This window comes from Branchiostoma belcheri, unplaced genomic scaffold (assembly GCF_001625305.1).
Source record: "Branchiostoma belcheri isolate BF01 breed outbred unplaced genomic scaffold, Haploidv18h27 scaffold6, whole genome shotgun sequence".
NCBI classification, from domain to species: domain Eukaryota; kingdom Metazoa; phylum Chordata; class Leptocardii; order Amphioxiformes; family Branchiostomatidae; genus Branchiostoma; species Branchiostoma belcheri.
The window spans coordinates 6,537,999-6,547,451 of record NW_017804242.1 but is presented as its reverse complement, the minus strand read 5'-3'; the positions used below and the strand labels follow the sequence as shown (position 1 = coordinate 6,547,451).

The 9,453-nt window shown below is 37.7% G+C and overlaps 1 protein-coding gene across 2 annotated transcripts in view; it reads right to left on the bottom strand.

The window, feature by feature from the left end:
* Positions 1–1,112: 1,112 nt before the first annotated feature.
* The window catches only part of LOC109482617 (uncharacterized protein C1orf21 homolog), a 43,182-nt gene continuing 34,841 nt past the window's right edge, over positions 1,113–9,453 (bottom strand). Inside the window, exons 3-7 of one of the 2 annotated variants that reach the window (XM_019785421.1) lie at positions 3,759–3,862; positions 2,816–2,907; positions 2,153–2,211; positions 1,606–1,663; positions 1,113–1,315 (exon numbers count right to left, since the gene is read on the bottom strand). In XM_019785421.1, coding sequence (XP_019640980.1) covers positions 1,277–1,315; positions 1,606–1,663; positions 2,153–2,211; positions 2,816–2,907; positions 3,759–3,855 — 345 coding nt within the window. In that variant the 5' untranslated portion in view covers positions 3,856–3,862 and the 3' untranslated portion in view covers positions 1,113–1,276. The remainder of the gene's footprint in view (positions 1,316–1,605; positions 1,664–2,152; positions 2,212–2,815; positions 2,908–3,758; positions 3,863–9,453) is intronic. The other variant, XM_019785420.1, reaches the window with a different exon arrangement.

Genomic DNA, 9,453 nt, shown 5'->3' with positions numbered 1-9,453 from the left:
CATAACACCATTTACAACAATATATTGTGAGTAAAACAACAGTATTTTTCAGGAGAGGCACTTTGCCACAAGTCTTTTTTTTCAATTCTGAACTGTGCAATTGTTTTAGCTTAAAAAGCGGCATTAACATTCTAGTGTAAAATCCTGAATTTACATGTACATGCTATGAGTACTGCATCTTTTCTTTAATCTTAAGAATGTGTCAAAGAACAATACAAAGTCAGAAAAATGCCAACATGGGTTCTCACTAGAATTTTTTCACAACGTAGTGGTCAGGTACAGAAGGACAACTTTCCGTGGCACAAGCCTCATATCGAGTCCCAAAGACATGACCACAGAGTATAGAGACTCTTTTTACATAACCAAATTTTTTATTCAGCTGACGTTTTGGTGACCGTCTCAGGGGAGGAAGTTGACAGGCTACAATTGGAATGCATCTGTAGCAGTGGAACCTGTGCTGCAGTGCAATGTGAACCAGTCAGAATTGCCCTGAGGAAGGTGACAGACGGTCACCGAAATGTCGGCTGAATAAAAGACTTGGTTAGGTAAAAAGAGTCTCTTAACTCAGTGTCTTACCAACCTGATGAAACTATTCATGGTCATAACCACAGTAGTGGTCTGGTATTCTACCCGAAAAATCTAAAAACATTTTCATGCAAGACATTATTTACTGCTTTTTGATGGACAAAAGTTGTAAATTTATGTTTTCCCTCTATTATAGCTTCATTCTAAAGTCAAATTATAATTTTTGAAAGATTTATGAAGGGTCATAAAATGTAGGTTTTACCCAAAAAGAAGCACCTGTATGCTTGCTTAAACACAGTGTAGGGGTTTTAAATCACAGCGTAGGAAGTCCAAATGAAAACATACGGGCCCCTACACTATATGTTAAGAATGGTTGTTTGGTACAGTGGTAAGTTAATCATCAAAAAAAGGCTCACTGGCATATAATAATGCTGAAAATTGCTTTGCCAGTAAACTTCTTGCTTATGATGAGTCCTGAGTTCTGAAAATTAAATTCTGAATCTACATTTACCAAACTACCAACTCATTCAATGATTTGATTTTCGAACTTGTTCAACATAGTACCATTATTAAAAGTAGCTTAAAGAGGTACGTACATATGTAATTCATTGACTTTAACATTGTGACCTAGACTGCAGCAAATGGCCATTTTCCTTGTCAAAATAACAGCCTACATGTACATATCTTCAAACAGAAGTGGGACATGCCATTATGAGATTGTGGGTAGGGACAGGACGTCCCAAATCCACTGTCATCTTGCCTCCTCATCGTCTGTAATATAGTCCCTCCCCTGAAAGAGAATGGTACAGTCAGCTTTAGCCTCAAATAGAAAAATTTTCTCTTAACCTAGCCATTTTTGGTTTCCAGTTTCTGCTGAAAATGACAAAATTTTCATCTTGAAGAAAAGAAAGTCTCAATCAAAAAGTGGTTATTGAAAAGTAACAAAAAGGTCTAGTGTTTTTATTTTCTTTTTACCAACACCAGTTAAAAAAATCCCCATTATACAAATGTACACATAATATACATTTATGTACCTCTTACATACATGTACATGTACATCTTTGTACCATTCTTACATACCTGGTCTATTTTTTGGTCCAAAAGTCTGAAGAACTCTTGTTGACTGTGAGATACATGCCTGAAAAAGTTCAAAACCAAGTAAGAAAACACAAGCACCAAACACTTTGGATCAGGTCCTTTTGCCCCTGCCCTGTGGTGTCGCCAAAAAATATGCCCATTTTTTTGGCTGACAAAAGAACAATATTATGATTTATAATATTACAGTCACATTAGTGTGTTTATGACAGTATGCTTCATAGTCTGAAATTTGTTTATCGTTAAAAAACAGAAATACATTATACGTATTTCAGAAAGGCAAGACCATTCAGGATACATCATCCTTTTAAGTTCGAATGTTGACAAATACTCCAGCATCCTAGCAATCCATGATGGACCAGTAATGGTTTACCAAACTTTGCTATATAATAGCAGTTCACAATTGACATGTTTAACTCCAATAGCCAATTAAAACATACATCATACTGTCTCTCAAATTTTTCCCCTTCCAATCTTTTTCAATGGAAAACATTTACAGTCTCGTATAAAGAATTTAAGTAAAACAACTTACGGAGCCGGTCTGCTGATAGGCTTTGGTGGCTCATACTTGTCTTCCACTATCTTTTTTAACTGCAAGTTTAAAAAAATGTCTGTGTCACACATACAATGTAGGCAAATATGGCCAAACTTCCCCCAACCAGCATGTCGACAAAGCGTACTGCACCTGCGTGTAGTGTATTGTGCATAGCACTTCGGCAGAATGTCTCATATAACCATTGTATTCACGCACATAAGGTTAACATTCTGACAGTAGTTTCCAAATGTTATGTTGGAGAAGATATTGTCTGCAACAGGCAAAATTCTAGCTCAAACATCCAACGAAATCCACGAAAAAGCAGGGTTCTGTGCAGGCGCAGTACGTTCTGCAATTGTGCTCCCCCTACCATGGTTAAAGGTCGGTTAGGAGCAAGGCTGGCTGATGTTGGGCAAGGTTGACTGTGCCAGCCGAATATTTCAAAATTTGACAGAATTTTGCTCCTCATTATCGACAAAAATCAGCGAGTAAAGATATGGAAAGAGATTTCATTAATATAAGATTTTTCTGGGGGGAGCAAGCGTCCAGACGCCCTAAGATTGTTGCCCTTTTATGCTTGACAAAGTCATGGCGTTATGTCAAACAAAATTTGGATGATAGAAAAAATTTCAGGCTGGTGAAAGGTTTAACTGTACTGACCATCCCTGCTTCCCCGTCTCCATTCACATGTCTGCCCCGGTCAGTCACCTCCTGGTCATTTTCCTCACCAGCATCCTCAACATCTCTGATATCTGTTTAAAAAAACATAAGATGGGTACATGGAGTTTCTCTTTGCACACAGAGGCAAAAACATCATCCAAGGTATCTGTCCTTGGTGCTGAAAGCCATCAGTGTATATATACAAACACATAGGATGTTCAAAAACACATACACATGCACACAAACTCCTGTCTGTGGTGCAGAACTCCATATAGACATTCATAATGTATCTGTCCTTGGTGCTGAATGCCATCATTTACCCAAACATACACACAGACACACAAGTCATGTACACACATGAACACAGGCACACACATTTCTGTTTCTGGTGCAGAACATCATCCAGACATTCAAAATACATGATATACCTGTCCTTGGTGCTGAGTGCCTTCAGTTTACATGTACACAGACACACAAGTCATGTACACACACGCACAGGCAAACACTTATGTTCTTGGTGTTTAACACCATGCACACATTCAACCTACCTGTCCTTGGTGCTGAATGCCATCGATTTACATGTTCACAGACACACAAGTCATGTACACACACATACACGCACTGGCAAACACTACTGTTTTTAGTGCTGAACACCATTCACACATTCAACTTACATGTATCTGTCCTTGGTGCTGAATGCCATCCATGTACACAAAGTCACACACACAGTCACACACACATGCGTAGTCACAGGCGTCTATAACAGCAACACCTGTGCTGTAGTTCAATGTAAACCAGTCAGAATTGCCAGGAGGAAGGTGACAGACGGTCACCGAAACGTCGGCTAAATGAAAGACTTGGTTTTGTAAAAAGAGTCCCTTTACTCATAGTGCTAAGATATCTATGAAAACAATTCGAAAGCACATTGCGTGTGTTGACTTACCAGCCTGTTTGGTGGAGCTGGTGGTGTGTGTGAGGACTGGACTGTCTTTCTCTGGCGGGAGGGGGGCAGGGATCTGCTTGGCACTGGAACAACCCATGTCCTATCTGTCAACACAAGGATCAGAACTTAGAGGGATTTGGTGACTTGACAACAACAATGTATTATTAGAGGGAAGAAACATGTAAACTTATCAATGTTAGCCTTATATACTCATCCATCTGTAATGCAATAGATATAGGGTAGCACTTCTGTAAAATTTTTAGTGACTTGTATAAAACTACATGTACATTGTACTGTGCTTAGCCCTCAAGGGCATGAATGTACAAAAAACATCGTCATGGTGATTATGACACACCAACAATCTTTGGTTATGGTTAACCAAAGATTGTTGGTGTGTCATAATCACCATGACAATGTTTTTTGTACATTCAGGCCCCAGTGTTGTGTCCTTGGGAAAGGTGCTTTACACCCATTTCCTCACATAACTCAGGTGAAAATGAGTACCTAGCTTCGGTAAGGGATGACTTCTCAGATAGGATGTAAAGCTGGAGGTCCCGTATTTAAGGAGAGCCACACTTTTAGCACAATAAAGATTCCACCACACTTATCAAAATGAGTAGGGGTCCTTCCCGGTGTGAGTGGTTCAAACCTTACAGTCTGGTCTCAGGTTTGACATCTTGAAGAGGTGATAGTCACCTATCATGAGTCACCTATCATGTCAATCCTTCCACAAATGTGGTACAAATGTAAGTCTTTGCAGCAGAAATTTGTAATTATATTCTATCCTGACAATGCCCCATTCCGATAAAATGAAATAAAACAAGACAAAACAAAATTACAACGGTTACCATACAACAACAAGTACACAAGGTTTCCACATCTTACCTGCAATGGTTGCTAGTCTCTGTCTCTAGCAGTCAGTATTTTACCTGAACTTAGTGCCTAACTAGGGCATCTACATTTCATGTACATCCAGAAAAGGGCAATATGATAGCTGAGTCACCAAGGGATTCTGACGTAGAAATATCCAATCTTATCTGGGAAATCGTATTACAGAGAGATAATTGTAAAATTGTACAATTGAACTGAATGTACAGCTAAGTATGTCAAGCCTAGCTTATCTATTTTAAAGCACACAAAGTGTGTCACATCCTTCCCGGGGCCATACGGTAATAAGACACGATGTGAAGATACAATACCTGGGCTTTGTGCTCAGGACACGATATCTAGGACACATGTAGACAATCATGGTAGGGTTATTGTCGGACAATTCTCTAAACCCGTACTAAGTTGCCAAGCTAAGGGCTTTAGGGCTAGGGTATCTATATTATAACAAAGAAGAATATCTTATATTATAGCAAATGTACGTCATAGATCCACCATTACAAAACTAAGAATCAGTTGTCACAAACTGCGAATCGAATCAAGAAGACATAACCTCCGTCACTCCCCTAGAGCAAAGAATATGCCAATTTTGTAGTCTAGATAGAGGACGAAGTACATTTTACCCTAGATTCATTTGTTCTTTATCTGACAGTAATAGACGCATACTTTTCGGATGTTCTAAGTAAATTTCCCCACTTTGGATTCTTATGATAACAAGAAAAATTTATATTCCTGTTACTCATACAGCATTGTACATTAATTTTAATTACTAAGAAGCGAGAGGAAGTTAAAAAGACTAGTCTAAGAATACAATGATTAGTCAGACATATATATATGATATATATGAGCATTTTTTAGTTGATTCAGAGCCAGAATCTGTCTTTTTTTTTTGGCAAATCAGAAAAAAAAATGAAGAGGCGAATCCGAGAACCAACAAATTAAATTGGTGTGGCCTAAAAATGCATGCTGGCCACCTGCATGTTATATGTTCATCAGAAAACATTCAATTCCCAAGAAGATTTCTCTAGGCTAAAAGGGTAAGACCCTACATGTACATAATACTCTACATAGCATACACTATGCTATATATAGTATGAAAGTTGATCACCATTGACGGCAATGTTATACCAGATTACCCATTAGTTTCTATGGGCTTTAGCAATTATAAGATTTTCTGCTTAAGCTACATTGTGTAACAATTAGAGGATGATACAAAAAGTATATTTTTTGGTCATTTCTGTAGAAAGTAATGAAATTACAATCATTGTGCAATCACAAGAAAATTTTTCAATCAGGATATTTCAATTTTTTGGTGCAAAAGTTACATGATACCACTTAAAATCATAATAGCTATACAAAATAGTAGCCTGACTAAACCATGCTCTTAGCAGTCTGCTTCGTTGACTGGCCAGCCCCCTAGAAGGGGGAAATTTAAGCCCGTTGCTGCAAGAGATTGTGTAACACACTTAGGCTACATTTAGTCTAGATAGCTGATCTAGGGAAAAGGCAAAGGTCTTCATGGAAAATTTTTCTGTTGGCTACATGCATACACATTGTACATGTCTATGCATCTAACATCAAATTTGTATATATACTAGATGAATATGACAATATTCTTTAAGCATTTATGGGTAAGACGAATCTGTCTTTTTAACGACATGGTAACGACATAATTTACATACATGTACATTTTGTAGAATGTTTCAAGGAATTCCTACAATGTACTTATCTATTGATTTTTCAATTAAGGCCATGTTGATTTGATTATATGGATGACATCCGCGCGCGCAGGAATTTTCGGCCGTTTCCAAAAAAAAAAAAGTTTTCAACCATACTGTAAAACGTACAAAACAGTTGCAAAATGAGCAAAAATATACCGTAAGTTACAAAAAAATAAGTAAAAACTATACCAATGTCGTAGAATGCCAAAATCAAACAAAAAAAGACGAAATTGTAAGGAAATGAACTTGAAGATTAGATTATTCGCCAAACCATATTCTGTCCCATTTGTTCAACCCTCATGACCACGTAGATTTCATAATGAAAACAACTTTTTTTTTTGCAAAACTTTTTTTTTATTCGCACGCGCGCATCAGTTTTGGGGCTCCCGGAGGATGTCATCCATATAATCAAATCAACATGGCCTAAATTGTAAAAAAAGTCTATCTGACTGTTCTCCAGCTATAGATGACAACATGCAATTGAAACAGTGTACAAAATACTTTCTTGAACCAAGTTGACCTATGGCAAAAATTACGGTAGGTTGCCCATCAGAATTTTAGGTTGCCCCACCTACAAGTTACTACTTTCCTCAAATTAAGTGATGTTACATACATAAGCCTTTGACAATATTTCTAACAGCCTTTAGTTATCTGATACTAGTATAATAATAGCCATTAACACCTAAAATTAAAAATCATCTGCCGGATACAGTGGTGCAAGGGAAGTGGGCATGATTTGGGGCATTCTCAAAATTCAGGTAGCACACTGGGCTACCTGGGTTAAAAAATAGGTTGCCCCAAGTAAAATTTGGTTGCCCGGGGCAACTGGGCCAGGTATTTTGCACGCTGTTGAAATGGCCCAAACATTTTAGAACTCAGTCTAATGACAGTTTCACTATTTCACAAACTACAGAAGACGTGCATGTAAATAATCATACCTACCTACGTAAAGAGAGTTGTGCTTTGGGGAAAACACCACCACCCAAGCTATACCACCTGTTATCGCATTCAAACTACAACACTCCAACTACAACGAGCTACGACACGATCCTTCGCCCTCGCACGTTTCAATGACATGTGAGGGAGAGGACCCTCGATATGCGCGTACCCTCCGCTAATCTGATCAAAGTAGCAGAGATGAATCGTTGGCAGATTGAGTTCAAATCGTGATTAATCGTCAGATCTAGGGTCACAGTGGAATTGCCCGGTGGATATTCTAATATCAGTTCTTGTGTAAGTAATCCCTTGTGGTAGTCTGGGTGACCGATTCATCCACTCAGTAATCAATTGGGTAATTGCAGCGATGACAAAAATATATATCGCAACGAGGCCTAGGAGAAAAATGTTGCGTTTCCTCTCGAGAAACTACAAAATTCATCTAAATATTTGCTTTAAAGTTACCATAGTTAGTATGTTCCTAGCAACAACAAGAAGAGCAACAACAACAATGTGGTAATAATATTCAGTCAAGAGTTTACATATGATTTCACTGTCTATTTACGGGTATTTAATGACCCAGCCAATTAGTGAAGATATTGTCCGACGACCTTTTGAAGAAATAGGAGATGACTAGATTAAAAAGGCCACGAGGTGACTGAACTGTCAGCAAATCTGACAAATAGTTATCATAAAATTGCAATGTGTAATTTTGATCTACATCTTGTCAAAAGTGAACTTTTGAAAAAATGAAGTGACTCCTGGACTCGGAGGTTTTATAAGAAAGAAAGAAATTAGCCTAGACATGTAATATCATATTAATCTATATCATACCTGGGCTGTGATAACATTCGATACAGGTGTTCCTGGTATTCTATTTGGTTATCACACACTGTGTCGGACTTCCAAATGTTAATTCAAAAGTGTTTTGCCAGTGCTGCATGCGCCGCTTTAGAAAATTTGAAAATGGGATTCCGACGTTGTTACAATTTTTTGTTTAAAGACCCCAAATTCTCATTGAAATGTGTGTTTTCTTGGGTGGGTATAACACAAATAAGATACAACATGGAGTATTCTACATCACCCTTGGTCCCAGCCTTCCAGCAAAGCCACAATTTTCAACTACCGGTACTTGAAAAAGCATCATACTTTGCTTCATTCAAGGATGAGTCCTTGTACCCTCATCTAGGCTGAACATTCTTCAAAAGCTACCCAAAGGTTCAGTAACAGCTAGCAATTAAAAATGTACTCTAAAACATAAAAGACTAGGTCCAGCTGTTGGTATGCCGGGTTAATGTTTTCCCAGGACTGGATGGGAGACAACTGACTCAGTCCGTAAAACTTTTTTTCTATCATCTGCATTGTTAGAATTATACCAGCTGTTACATTTTATATACAATCTGTTGTCACCCTTGACATCTACAATGTATGTCAGACAATGGTCTGACAAGGGGTTTCTTGTCTTTGAAACAGGAAATGCTTTTAAAAAAACTGGATGGGGGCCAAGATGGCGATTTATTTTGTTTTACTTCGCAGAAGGAAAACATACTGTTTTTGCTCTGTTTCTTCCTCTTCTTCTTCTCCAAACAAAAAAGTCAATGTAGACGTCTGTCACCATTATCAGCATTGTAGCAGAAACCCTGTGGTGTTGGGTTACATTATGTAGCAGGACAGAGCTATTATAGTCTGTGGCTGCTCACCATATATCATTTGATTATAATATATGAATGTTTTTGAGTAGCAATAAACAGAACAGTAGTTTGTTAGGTCATCAACCATGTAAAGTTAAACATTATACGGTTGCTTTGCAAATGTTACCTTTCTAGTATGATATTTTATTTTTTATATATTTTATACATGTACTTTAAAATTTGTTAAGCTTGCTGGCAAAATAAGTTGAACTTGAGTGCAACGTCACTTTGTCTTCATCTTGTTGTTATTTTGAATCTAAAAAAGCTGGTTGGGTGTCATATAAGTGTGATGATGTGTGATTGGTCACCTTGGCAACTTCAATTGGACTAATGCTAATAAGACTGGACTTAGATGCACAATTTTAATGTTAGTATCATGTCATTTTTATTGAGCTCTTTTTAATGGAGATGAGATATTTTGTAATAAATAGTTTATCAGCAGTTACGTGTGGTAAAGAATTG